Source organism: Haliotis cracherodii, unplaced genomic scaffold, assembly GCF_022045235.1.
Source record: "Haliotis cracherodii isolate W230 unplaced genomic scaffold, xgHalCrac1.p SCAF_3, whole genome shotgun sequence".
In the NCBI taxonomy this organism is placed as follows: domain Eukaryota; kingdom Metazoa; phylum Mollusca; class Gastropoda; order Lepetellida; family Haliotidae; genus Haliotis; species Haliotis cracherodii.
Genome location: NW_027266286.1, coordinates 50,403,559 through 50,418,623, shown reverse-complemented (window position 1 = coordinate 50,418,623; position 15,065 = coordinate 50,403,559). Strand labels below are relative to the sequence as shown.

Genomic DNA, 15,065 nt, shown 5'->3' with positions numbered 1-15,065 from the left:
TGAACCAACGTTTAAGGAAATCGGAAAACAATAATTGCACGTGACTGGACGGAGAGGGCACTTGTAAACACGTCTTTAGTGACTTGGCTTTATCTCAAATATGTCATAACAGTCTGTGGGAAGAAAGGAGGTCAGTAAATAAGCTTTGAAATGTCGTTTTACGGCGTTTATTTTCAAAATCCAAGTTACGCGGAAGCTGTAATATAAGTTGCAACAAGAACTGATCAAGTGCTGGCACCAACAGTTAGTATCGGATCTGACAGTTCACGCATGACATTTAACAGCTGATTTGGCGATGCCTATATTGGTTTATCCTACACTAGTTTATACTGTACTGGAAATCGATCGACAATGTTTATTATCAATATTGAAAGCCTGGAAATTGATATCATGTAATTGTCGTATTCAAGATATATTTATCCGTTGATTTAGGAACAACGCTTTAAACATGGCTTAAATGGGGCACTGATCTAAAGCAATTCCCCGGGACTGGTTGTTGCCTTTGTTATTGTTTTTTCCCCGTGAGTACCCGGATGATACGCAACGCCACTGAGCGTGACAAGAGACTGGGCTACCGTCTGCAAGGACAGCTAAATGAATTTAGAGGCAAAATTTATTTTACTCATTTTTGAACACTGATTGGTTAACCGTGATCTATATAGATTTCGACAAAGGGTGCAATTTAATTAATTTCTTTAGCCTAAGTGGAAATACCCCTGATTGTTATAGTATAATAATAAAAAAAAGGAACCACGCAGTAAAAGCATTTTCAGATGTCGGATTGCGTCGACAATACGATTACTACTCCCTTGTTGTCATCCACGTTTTCTGGTATAATCCTACACTTGTGTATTTGTCGTCATTCACTTGATGCTCACTTAATGATTTTATTACAGGTATAATTAGTGGTAGCACCACTCAGAATACCTGACAAAGGTTCCCATTTGGCATTTATTGTGTCTGGGGTAATTATTCAATCTAAATCCAGATTTGAAGTGAGGTAAAATGTGTGCTATGTAATATGCATGTGGCAGCCCAGCAAGAGATGAATGATCAGTTGATTTACTTTTTTGTAAATCAACAGATCGTTCCTAGTCATCAAGGGATTAACAGGAAATACATTGATTGATTAATCACTGTTATCTTGCACAGTGGATATGTCAAAAGTGAGTGTTCACATGTCTAGGTTTACTAAAACAAAGGGAATACGCTCATATCATGGCGTGAAGTGCCAATGTAAAAACAACATACTTTGTTCAAAGGGTTAACCGATAATACGTTGATTGATTGCTCATTGTTATCTAACTCAATGGAGTTTTTTAGGAACCGTGGATGTATGAAAATAGTTGTCACGTGGGCTTTCTCAACCGACCTTTGAGACTTGACACCTATGTGAAACACCTGAAACAATCTAAGCGATCAGTTGAGAAACGAACATGGGTTATAATATCCCGAAACGATATATATATATATTTTATAATAGTTGATTGTAACAGAGACACGTGACATTGAATATGTTTATTTGTACAGCTGCAGACGTGTGGGATATTGTTCCTTTGTGTGGATATTTACGGATACATTCCTCGAACAAGGAAGCTGCTTAAAATTATACACATAAATTTGGTAGGTTGTTATTATGATATTGCATTTTGTTTTCCTTCATTTGCTGTGGCATTGGACAGATTCATTCTTGTTCCTTTATGTCTTGGTCGGGAAATTCTTCGATGCGCGATAGACGTTATTTTCACAAGTCTTTTCCTTTGTAAGCGTGTGTATATTACAGACAATTTGTAAAATGTGATTCTCTTAGGCAATTTATAAAATGTGTGTATATTTCCTTCATTTTGACTGCAAAATCTGTCCATTTCTTTAACAGATGGACTATAAATTGATTAAGACGATGAAAAGGGTCTAAAAACATCATAATAGATTTTTATGTAGGATAAGAAGCCAAACAATATAGAAATGTACTTTTCATCATAACATTTTCAGTCTTGGTGATGATATTAAACATAAACATGTTTTGTTGAATGAATTCGTTGTCATAATAATACAGATGGACATATTTTTTTCAGTCAATTTGTAAAATAACTGACTATTCAGGCGTTTAATAATTTCCTAAGTGAAAATTTTGCACATTTTGACTGTAAAAATATAAACACGATAAAATAAGCAATGCTCAGGAGAAATATTTACTTTGTGTTGCAAGTCAAAATAGTGTAAACGAAAATCGCACAATAACCAACGCCAGTAAGGTTTGACGGACACTCTTAGGCCACTGACGATTGGGACACAAGATGGAGAGGCTTTTCGGTTGCAAGCAAGTGACTTATCAAAACTTCATCACCATTACTGATGCTACTCACAAAGATACCAACATTTCCTTATTATTTCAAAAACTGTATTTTATTTTGTTGATCAATGTGACCATACGCCTTTATACTATCAATAAAAGTGACAAATGCGCTTACGAATTGCGCAGCACAGGTCGCGATCTAGTCTAGGTTTCTGCTAGATCATCCGGGTACTCACAGGAAAAAACAATAACAAAGGCAACAACCAGTCCCGGGGAATTGCTTTAGATCAGTGCCCCTTTAAATTATTTCGTATTTATGAGAAGGCCACAGGCATATGGCACCGTAGAGAGCGGTACATAGTACCACAAGGCAAGAAACAACCTTTACTAGTGTTTTCTCTCTTGTAAATATACAGTGTAGATATGGATGAGGAGAAGCGTGAGCTGGTGTCCAGTGTTGAAGGCACTGAGGAATACCAGTACCACCAGTTGCCTGGCACTCACACACCAGACATGTCCATCAACCTGGACGAGCACATGACTGTCAAACAGAGGTGTCGGGACCTACTCACAAAGCTCTGTTCCAGGTAGGTGTGACTGAGTGAGTGTGTGTATGGTTATACCATTAAATATTCCAGCCATATCACAACGGAGGACACAAAGAATAGATGGTACACATTGGACAAGGGTCTTGTGTTATTGGTAAAAATTAGTTAAAAACTATTCAAGTGCAAAGTGACTAGTAGAGGTGACTAGTATGATGATAAGTGTCAGTAACACGTACCAGTGATGTGGACAAGAGTACCCCTTTTAAATGCTTATCTAATGGTGAAAAGTAGTATTCCATCAGTAAGATAGTATCTTTTTTGGTACTTGCGATCACTGATGACAAAAACTTCCTGACATGTTAGATTTATTTGGACACTGATTTTGCAGACATGTGTTGAAGCTGATCGCCCTGGGGCAGCTGCTGTCTCTGTTGATCTGTGGGACGGGCGTGACCAGTGGACTTCTCCAGGAGCAGGGGGTACAGACACCAACCGGTATGGAACTAGGACAGCCACATTTACGTCCAGATTGATGTAGCACTGACTGAATACCCAAATGTCTCAATTTTACACAGGTCACTTATTACAATTCTAAACCTGCAATACTAATTGGCACCAGTGCATTTTGTCCTTAATGGCTACTTTAGTGTGAATTTGAACCCAGAAAGAGTTGGTGATGTGACTGAAATGGTGAAGAAAAATAGCTTTGTGTTTAACTTTGCAGGAAACATCCAAATGTACCAATATGTTAAGTGATGTTATTTCTGTCCAATAGATAATGAACCAGTATTTGGTTGTGTTCCAAAACATGTTTAAAAACTTTATCAACATAGGGGTTTGACAAGTGAAAAAATTATTAATTTGTTTACCACTGTGATATTTCTGCAATATTGCCACAAATTAGTCATTAGTCAAGTATGTCTTCTATCCATCTGTCTGTTTCATTAAACATGTTAGATATAATTAGTAAGCTAATGCCGGAACATCTGTTTTTATTATCTGTGAAAAGTGATCTGTCTGCACATTTGTTTTCTGCTACAAAACCCTGTCCATTTGTCTGTCTTCAGCTCAGTCGTTCCTCAACTATGTGCTGCTGTGTTTGGTGTTCACGGTCGTCCTCGCTTGTCGACAAGAGGAGCGCAATCTGGTGTTCCTGCTCAAGTCCTACTGGTGGAAGTACCTCATCCTAGCCATCATTGACGTGGAGGCCAACTATCTGGTGGTAAAGGCCTTCAAGTTCACCACTGTAACCAGTGTTCAGGTCGGTCAATGTGCAGGTCACACATCTATCCCCACTGTAATCAGAGTACAGTTCAAACATGTATCCCAACTGTAACCAGAGTACAGGTCAAACATGTATCCCAACTGTAACCAGAGTACAGGTCAAACATGTATCCCAACTGTAACCAGAGTACAGGTCAAATATCTATCCCCACTGTAACCAGAGTGCAGATCACACATATATCCCAAATGTAACCAGTGTGCAGGTCACACATCTATCCCCACTGTAATCAGAGTACAGGTCAAACATGTATCCCAACTGTAACCAGAGTACAGGTCAAACATATATCCCAAATGTAACCAGTGTGCAGGTCACACATCTATCCCCACTGTAACCAGAGTGCTGGTCACACATGTATCCCCGCTGTAACCAGAGTGCAGGCCACACATATATCCCCACTGTAACCAGAGTGCTGGTCACACATGTATCCCCACTGTAACCAGAGTGCAGGTCACACATCTATCCCCACTGTAACCAGAGTGCAGGTCACACATCTATCCCCACTGTAAACAGTGTGCTGGTCACACATGTATCCCCACTGTAACCAGAGTGCAGGTCATACATCTATCCCCACTGTAACCAGAGTGCTGGTCAAACATGTATCCCCACTGTAACCAGTGTGCTGATCAAACATGTATGACCACTGTAACCAGTGTGCTGGTCAAACATGTATCCCCACTGTAACCAGAGTGCTGGTCAAACATGTATCCCCACTGTAACCAGTGTGCTGGTCACACATGTATCCCCACTGTAACCAGAGTGCAGGTCATACATCTATCCCCACTGTAACCAGAGTGCTGGTCAAACATGTATCCCCACTGTAACCAGTGTGCTGATCAAACATGTATGACCACTGTAACCAGTGTGCTGGTCAAACATGTATCCCCACTGTAACCAGAGTGCTGATCAAACATGTATCCCCACTGTAACCAGAGTGCTGGTCAAACATGTATCCCCACTGTAACCAGTCTGCTGGACAAACATATATCCCCACTGTAACCAGTGTGCTGGTCAAACATGTATGACCACTGTAACCAGTGTGCTGGTCAAACATGTATGACCACTGTAACCAGAGTGCAGGTCACACATGTATCCCTGCTGTAACCGGAGTGCTGGTCAAACATGTATGACCACTGTAACCAGTGTGCTGGTCAAACATGTATGACCACGGTAACCAATGTGCTGGTCAAACATGTATCCCCACGGTAACCAGTGTGCTGGTCAAACATGCATAACCATGGTAACCAGTGTGCTGGTCAAACATGTATCCCCACTGTAACCAGTGTGCTGGTCAAACATGTATGGCCACTGTAACCAAAGTGCTGGTGAAACATGTATCTCCACAAAAACCAGTGTGCTGGTCAAACATGTATGACCACTGTCATCAGTGTGCTGGTCAGGCTAAATGCCTGTCTACAATCAGGGCCTGAAAATAATATTTTTCATGTTGATGCAGTTGTCATCTCAGCTGTTGGTTATAGTTGAAAGAATCCTCGTATTAACCAGTCAGAATCGAGTATTTTTTCAAATTCATTGCAGAAACTCTGTTTATCTCTTATTTCAAATCTGACTGGCTAAGAATATCTGTTTGTCACTTCATTCAAACTATACCCCTGAATAATGACAAACAGTTGTCCATACTTGACAGAGAAGACATGTATGAATAAAAAATTACCTCAGGGCCATTTCTGAGGCAAACACGTTTATTAACAGTAATCCTTCAACAATATCACACAGTATTCAAATGTAAGGCTCAAAGAAATAAAAGAATTTGTTCTCAGGCAATGACCTTTGAAAATATAGTGGGGGCCGGTGGTGTTTTTTTGTTGAAGATGTTATGTTTTTGAAAATGGAAATAAAAACAAAATGTGTAGCAGACTTTATGATCATGCGGGCTTTGCCTGAGACTATTATCTTTTTTAGCCTTACCATGTGTAGGATACAGTAAATGTGCAGTGGTTGAGAGACACCATGGCAAGCTGTAGGCATTTTGAGTTACAATGCGCTATTCTCCATAGCACCTGTGGATCTTCCCACCTTACAAAAGGGAGTATTGTGTAGGGGGGAAATAATGATTACTTTTATTTGTCCAAATGCAGACATCATAGTCCAAGATGATGGTATCCATTGATGATTATGTGACCCCCATTATACAGCGATCAGCATGTTTAGGAGCAGAACTAGTGGTGAAATGGTGGTGAAATGGTGCCATTTTATGATTTGGGATATTGATAAATACTGGAGGTATCCAATGACAATGAACCAATAGTGGGGTATAAGTAGTCAAACTCCTTTTCCGAATTGCACCAGATTGGTTTTTTTTGTCATCTCCTGATGACTTGTTACTTTGTTTAATAGATTGATAATCGAATGGCACTTGCTTTATATTGGTGTCTGTCGGCAGCTGCTGGACTGCTTCAGTATCCCCACTGTGATGATTCTGTCCTACTTTGTGCTGAGAGTCCGGTATCATCTGCTACATCTGGTGGGTGTCGTCTGCTGTCTTGTAGGACTCGGTGGGCTGGTGGCGGCCGACGTCATTGCTGGCAGGAACGATGAAGGAGGAACCACAGGAGGTAAACACTGCTTTATGTAGATTTATGTGTTATCAGTAAAACTTTATTTGTTGACATTTGTTTAAGATATTAGTGTTTGTGTTGTTCTTGATAACATGGAGTCAGCAATGATTCCATTGCTTTAATTGGAACGATGTGTGTCCTATATTTGAATCATTAATATGACCCTTGTATCATGCAAAGTTTGTGCATGTGAAAGGCTTGCACTGAGTGAGTTACAACTACTTTATTACATATCTTGTTTACATAATTAGTTTTACAGTAAACTACGTTTATAACGAACACGCTTATATCAAACTGACCAATATAACAAACTTATTCTTTAGTCCCGACCATATGTTGTATAAATCCTGTATATATGCTTATAACGAACTACAGTTATTACAAACTATAATTGGTGGTCCCTTCAAGGTTGTTATAACTGTAGTTTACTGTATTTCAATGAAACAACAATCCTGTGTACATTCTATCTCTCATATTAAATACCTTCTTCTGAATGACAGCCAGTAACAAGCCTCTGGGAGACTTCCTGGTGATTGCCGGCGCTGCCCTGTACGGAGTGTCCAATGTAGGAGAGGAATATGTTGTCAAACATTTTGCCCGCACAGAGTTCCTAGGCATGCTGGGATTGTTTGGCAGTTTCATCAGTGGGATACAATTGTGAGTAAAGCTCTGACTATGGCTGGGGTTGATTTTCTTGTGTGTTTTCAAGTCTGGAAATCTGCCAACAGTTTTTGTGTGTATTGGTTTCATAGCTTAGTCTAGTCTGTTGAAGGATTGAACATCTTTAACATCTTTCATTGAGACCAGAATGGGTGGCCCAGTTGTCTAAGGTCTTAATATTTGCTGTGCATAGCGCTGTCTGTTGCTTACTCTCCATTCAGATTTATGGTAAGCTGTAACAGTCAAGTGGAAGTAACATTGTGATGATTTACTCAAGGTCATGGAATCAAATTTCAGAGTTACTGTTTCAAGTTAAAGAACCATAGTCAATAATGAAAGGAAATGATTAGAGACCCAAACATGAAATGTTATAAATTTGACCCAAGTAAGCTAACAAGTGATAACTTCAGAAATCATGTACACAAATGTTATTCTGGAAATAAATCATGGTGCACTAACACTTTGTTGAATCATAATAGCCCAAGATTTGAAAATTAATTATTTTCCTGTTGTTTGTATCACATATGGGCAATCTCATGATCATATCTTTTACTCCAATATAATACCTTTACCTGAATAAATGGTCTGATCTTAATGAGGTTGATATATTGACAATTGAACTTTGCCTTTAAGCGTCATCCTGGAGAGACACGAAGTTGCTAACCTTGACTTTACCAGATATGAAATAGGTATGGTACTGTTTACACATATAACTTTTGGTTAGTGGTGCCCTGCATGTGGCCATTTCCTACATTCCATAGCATTAAAGGTATTGTAATTATTATATCCCTCATTATTTCTAAATAAACATCACCAGGTTCCATTGCCTGTATGTTGTGAAACACATCATGATGGTGCCTGCTGTGTGTGTAGTCTGTGTATGTTTCAACAGCATTTAAAGTTCATGTCAAAGGAACAGTAGATAATCTTTTATGAAGAAGTGACTAAACTGTGTTCTTATTTCCATCCAATCCAATCAGAACAGGCATGACTTGAGTGTACGTAGTACACATGGATATAGTTCAGGGACTGCACCTTACACCTTGATACTGGATGTTGTCCTCTTCAATCCATTGTGATTGGTTGGTTGGTTTGTTGTTTTATGCCGCACTCAGCAATATTCCAGCTATATGATGGCAGTCTGTAAATAATCAAGTCTGGACCAAACAATCCAGTAATTGGCACCATGAGCATCGATCCACGCAATTGGGATTGATGACATGCATCAACCAAGTCAGCGAGCCTGACCACCCGATCCTGTTAGTCACCTTTTACGACAAGCATAGTCGCCTTTTACGGCAAGCATGGGTTGCTGAAGACCTATTCTACCCCGGATCTTCACGCGTCTGCTTGTAACCGTGGGTCTCATCCATTGTGAAACACCAGGGTTAATATCAATCATCTGTGCAGGATGACAATCTCTTTGCTGTTCTTGGGCTACCTGATCAGTCTGTTGTCTGTAGGTGGCTATGAGGGTTGATTTACTAAGCCTCACATAGAAGGAATTGCGTAACAGTGAAATCTTTTGTTGTGGGTATTATGTGATGTCATAGAGGTATATCCACAAACACATTGGTCAGTTGAACAAATTGTTTCATTGTGATAAGTCAGTAAAATAAGCAGGTATCTATGACCTTTGTAAATTGGACCAACTTGAGGAAGACTTTAGTTAGACATGCGAGGGAAGTTTTTTATGTCCTGCAATGTAAGAAGTAGTGTTGTTTCCACAGCAGCATATGTTTCAATGTATTAATGACATGGATTACCTCCCTTCTTTGTTTCAGTGTTTCCATGGCTGGGCTTTGTGTTGTGCCAGTTTCTGATATATACTTGTATGACAATCGTCATCCAGTACACCAGTGCCACCTCAGTCAACCTCTCCATCCTGTCAGCAGACTTCTACTCCCTGCTGTTTGGATTGTTCCTGTTTCATTATGAAGTAAGTTTGTAAATCCTGTCACTCCATCCTGTCAGGAGACTTCTACTCCTGCTGTTCGGATTGTTCCTGTTTCATTATGAAGTAAGTTTGTAAATCCTGTCACTCCATCCTGTCAGCAGACATCTACTCCCTGCTGTTTGGATTGTTCCTGTTTCATTATGAAGTAAGTGTGTAAATCCTGTCACTCCATCCTGTCAGCAGACTTCTACTCCTGCTTTTCGGATTGTTCTTGTTTCATTATGAAGTAAGTGTGTAAATCCTGTCACTCCATCCTGTCAGCAAACATCTACTCCCTGCTGTTTGGATTGTTCCTGTTTCATTATGAAGTAAGTGTGTAAATCCTGTCACTCCATCCTGTCAGCAGACATCTACTCCCTGCTGTTTGGATTGTTCCTGTTTCATTATGAAGTAAGTTTGTAAATCCTGTCACTCCATCCTGTCAGGAGACTTCTACTCCCTGCTGTTCGGATTGTACTTGTTTCATTATGAAGTAAGTGTGTAAATCCTGTCACTCCATCCTGTCAGCAAACATCTACTCCCTGCTGTTTGGATTGTTCCTGTTTCATTATGAAGTAAGTGTGTAAATCCTGTCACTCCATCCTGTCAGCAGACTTCTACTCCTGCTGTTCGGATTGTTCCTGTTTCATTATGAAGTTTGTAAATCCTGTCACAGTGAGTGAATGGATCTTTACAGGACACTTTGATCAAGCGGGAATATTGCTCGCCCAACATCCCCCACTCAACACTATCTCCAACTACTGACCACTGATTTGTCTGGTCCAGAGTTGATTATTTACACTCTGATGTGATATAGCTGGAATATTGCTGACTGTGGCATTATTAAACAACACCCCCAACTCAACACTATCTCCAACTACTGACCACTGATTTGTCTGGTCCAGAGTTGATTATTTACACTCTGATGTGATATAGCTGGAATATTGCTGACTGTGGCATTATTAAACAACACCCCCACTCAACACTATCTCCAACTACTGACCACTGATTTGTCTGGTCCAGAGTTGATTATTTACACTCTGATGTGATATAGCTGGAATATTGCTGACTGTGGCATTATTAAACAACACCCCCACTCAACACTATCTCCAACTACTGACCACTGATTTGTCTGGTCCAGAGTTGATTATTTACACTCTGATGTGATATACATGTAGCTGGAATACTGCTGACTGTGGCATTAAACAAAATAAATAATAATATTTTCAATAAAATGTCTTAATGTATTTAAAGATAAAGAATGGTTTGGGAAGAAGTGAGTATTAAAATGTTCATGATATTATGTCATTTGCACTAGCTATGTATTAGCGACCAGTGGATGTCGGATAGTAAAAGGCAGCGGAGCAGAGCACAGACATGATTTCACTGCTGTGGTGGTGGTAGTATATTCACCCTTGTTTTTCATCAGTTCCATGTGCTGTACTTCCTGGCGTTCGTGCTGATCATTGCGGGGATCTCCGTCTACTCCGTCAAGGAAACAGACACCAGATAGACGAAGTACAATATTGTCATCATTTTTAGCTTAAGCCACACTTTATTGACTTTGTGATATATACTTTCTGTTACCAATCAAGTGTGGTTGGTTGAAATAAAAATACATCATGTAGGTCAATATTTCTATATTTGACCAGTTTAAAATGGTGTAGCTCAATATTTCTTTATTTGAATGGCTAGAAATCAATTAGATCAATATTTATTTATTTGTCTGGCTTAAAATGTGTTTGGGTTGGTTGGTTTTATGGGAAATATAAAAGCTAATTTCGTTAATAATTGTTTTAGGTGAGGGATGTTTAGTATTTTACATTAAAGTGAACCTGTATTGACTTTGATCTTGATTATATATCGGGTGATTGTTATGACCAGAGACTCCACACAAAGCATTTGCTCAACTATTATTTAAAAGGTTAACAGTTACTTTGTTTGTAGTTAATCTTTTTGTATTTTTTATTATCCACCTAAGCAACTTGTCGGGCAAAAGAAATAAATCCAAACTTTTTAGTTTCTGATTGTTTTTGGGTCATGGTTGACCAAGGTCAAATTATCTGAGTAGAAACTTTTGATGTTTTTACACACTCCCGTATTTCAGACATACCATGATGGATATTCTCCTACTGTATTTTGAGGTATGAACATGTGTTAAGAGTGACTGATGACGTGGCTGTATGTAGAATGTTTTGACCATATGTGTATGACATGTTGCAAGGAATGTATTTCTTCATACTGTATGTCACATGCATATTTTGTAGAAAAATGTTTACACATTTCTACAGGAATTTGGGTAAACTTGCAAGGTGTTTCTTATGGGAGACGCAGAAACAAGACTGAAAAATTGTTGTTCAAGCTTTTAAGACAGAGGAAATATATGAAGAAAATACTATGTTAGTAATATAGCTAACTGTATCCAGCTCCATCATTGTACATACTATATATTTGTAGACAGAAGTTTTTTGCAGGGTTATCATGGTTAAGCTGCGAGGTATTGGTGGTGGGGCAGACACCTAAGGTAGTGAGTGAGTGAGTGAGTGAGTGAGTGAGTGAGTGAGTATGGTTTTACGAAGCTTTTAGCAATATTCCAACAATATCACGGCGGGGGAGACCAGAAATGGGCTTCACACATTGTACCCATTTCGGGAATCTAACCTGGGTCTTTGGCGTGACGAGTGAACGCTTTAACCACTAGGCTACCCGACCGCCCCCACTTAGGGTAGACATGCTTATACTGTTCTTGTCTTTCTTATTCTTCCCATGACATACTCAGTTACTTACGTTCCAGGTAGGAAAGGATGAAATGAAATAAAAATTGGAAATACTCTGAAATGGATTTCCAACAATTTGAGACAATCATCCTGAAATATCTTTTGGAGATATTGCAAGATTTAGGACAGTTTGGTATCAGATAATGTATATAGAACTTGCGTTATCTAAGGTGAAGGTCACTTGCAACAAAGAGGTCAGGAGGTACAGAGGGATCCTCATGATCATGTGTTCAGGTGGCCTTGAACTTATGTAGAACTTTTTTTTAGAACAGATGATAATCTCAGATCACAGCTTTTAAGACATATATCTTCCATAACATTGTATTGTAGTTTTTATATGATTTTATGTAAATGTACATCATTTTTAAATTATTTCTTATATAATTTCATGTTTGTTTGTTGTTTAATGCAGCACTAGGCAATATTCCAGCTGTGTGATGGTGGTTATCTGTGTATCATGGTGTATACCATGGTTTACTCTTCATAGAAATGTGTGTAGTACTTCCTGTTTTATGGCATAATGTGTATTTTTAACAAGGAAGAATGATTGTTTGTGATTCTATCTGTTTTGGTGTTGAATATTATTTAGGTTGTACTGTTTATTTTATTGAAATCGTGAATTTTATACTTTACATTTCTCAACATTTGCTTACAATTTTGACTGAAAAACAGTATCTCTGCTTATCAGCACTGAACAGTGTTCATGTGTTTGGTAAAGGTGAACTTCACAGACAGACTTCCTTGTTGTTCATGTACTTTATCATAATCAATATGGTTCTGATGTATGAATCACGACATACACATGAATGTCTACAAATGACTCAGTGTATAAACCAGTACATGGATAACATAAGTTGTAAGTGAAGAGAACTTTATTTATGTCACAACATATTATTTATTTTTTCTTTAATGGTTGTTATTACTGTCTTTAGTTCAAACTTTAATAATTGTTAATTTGAGTGAACTAAACAAGAGAAAGGTATCAAAATGTCAAATCATACTGTACATTGGCTTGAACCGTAATGAGACAAAAACAGAATAGTGGCAAGGAATATTGCTGCAGGCAGACATATTTAACTTTTAACATATTCATATATGCAAATTAACAAGTCTCAAGGCTTTAGATGATTTAAATGAACACTCAAATATAATTATGATGCAGACTTTGTTTGGTTTTCCAGAAAGATCAGTCTTCAATCTGTTCACACAACATACTACTTCTCAAAACCAGAGTAGCGTAATGTAGCATCAGGGTTAAAGAGTCGCCCCCCGATTTTTCTTTCCCTTTGAAAGATATCTTATGTGGGTAATGAAATAGTTAGATATTTCACCGTAACCTGTGTAAATAGCACAATTTTTTATTTTGAAATATAAGTTGTTGAAATATTAATTTGTAATACTTTCAACTCATTAGAAGCTCATGGAGGTTCATCAAAGATCCAGCCCAATTTAACACCCGTACACTATACATTTTCAAAGCATGAGAAAGGAGTGGGTCATGTATTTATTAAAAATTCCAGTATGAAAAAAGGTAAGCACCGCTTATGCTATATTTCTAAATCATATACAGCGTTAATATTCAGACAAAACATTTGTTTTGGTACATAAAGTGACGTTTATATTGAAATATAGAAGCTGAATGTGATTATCTAATACATCTTGTAACTGTTTCATGGCATTGATTTCTCTGCTCCTATGCATCGTATGATGTGACCAGTACTTGAGATAAGGTGAAATTAGGTTTAATGGTGTTCAAATTCTTGCACTTGCATTGCAACATGCATGCACATGTGGTTGGACTACTGCCAGTTTTAAAGTGCCATCCCACTGAAGTATTGTGCAGCAGTTTAATGTGGATACCCCTCTGAGACACAGTATGACTTCGAGGCAATCAGTGCTTATGTTATCCACTTGATACCATCTTTTAACGTTATTTGGTATGACAGGGTAGACACTCTCACTATCCAAAAGACCACAGAGGCAGTCATTTGGAGAAAAAAACTGTTCTTATACCATATTTTCAGCAGGCATGGGGGATTATGTTAAATATTTATCAAATGAGTGAGTGAGTGAGATTGGTTTTAACAGTATTCCAGTTATATCACAGCTTGTCAGCTTAATGTGGGAGGAAAGTGATGCAGGTCTCACATTTACCACTTTGGGGAAACACACGAGCATGGGTATGGTCCGACAAACCTAGAAACATAATTGGGGTGAACCGGGATTCAAACCCACAATCATGGTTTTCTGTCGTGAATTGTGGCGCCTTACACGACTGGGCCACCCATGTCCCTTTTTTCAAATGAAATGTCATATACAGATACGTATAAAAGATTCACAGGAATAAGAAATATATGAAACTAAAAAAGCGGTGGTGCTTGGCCTTCTTGATGTATGTTAGAATATGATCTCAATTATTTTCCAATTTGAGTATGTCATGTCTTCACCATTTTGTCTGGCGATTTTGTCCAAGGCTCTCGAAGATTTTTCTCTTACATTTGAAGATTACAGGGTCATGATAGCAATTGCATACCGGGTAATACTTTGTATATTGTTACTACAGGTCTATTAAGTGCCAATAAACATGACAAGGCAGTTTCAAAAGTACTCATAGAAGATTTATAATTTTGGAGCAATAAGTATGTATGTCAGATGAGTTGATTTTCAACATGTTCCTGAAAACATCACCTGAGGAGCATAGCCTGGGTGAGATTTTTAACCAGGCGTCTCCACCTGCAGCCTAAGCATTGGGGGACAGTGGACATGTTTGTTGAGATCGTTATTGATATTTATCTTCACAGACTAGGATAATTTTGTAATAAAACACTCTTGCAGCCTTTTGCCTTCAACAATTTACGTGTCATTTTTTAGCTTACATTGACATCAACAATTTGGGCTGATGTTTGTTGGTTTGGTAAAACTGATCATATACTGATCATATTCACATAGAATATGTTCCTGGCTACAACAAAGAGTGAGTGAGTATG

At 38.4% G+C, this 15,065-nt stretch overlaps 1 protein-coding gene across 1 annotated transcript; it reads left to right on the top strand.

The window, feature by feature from the left end:
- Positions 1 to 50: 50 nt before the first annotated feature.
- LOC139474544 (solute carrier family 35 member F1-like) lies at positions 51 to 14,907 on the top strand. The gene is made up of 9 exons (XM_071257601.1): positions 51 to 130; positions 2,713 to 2,883; positions 3,233 to 3,339; positions 3,912 to 4,105; positions 6,531 to 6,702; positions 7,206 to 7,362; positions 7,999 to 8,054; positions 9,150 to 9,304; positions 10,731 to 14,907. The coding sequence occupies exons 2-9, from the start codon at positions 2,720 to 2,722 to the stop codon at positions 10,812 to 10,814; spliced, it is 1,089 nt and encodes a 362-aa protein (XP_071113702.1). The 5' UTR covers positions 51 to 130; positions 2,713 to 2,719; the 3' UTR covers positions 10,815 to 14,907.
- Positions 14,908 to 15,065: the final 158 nt, after the last annotated feature.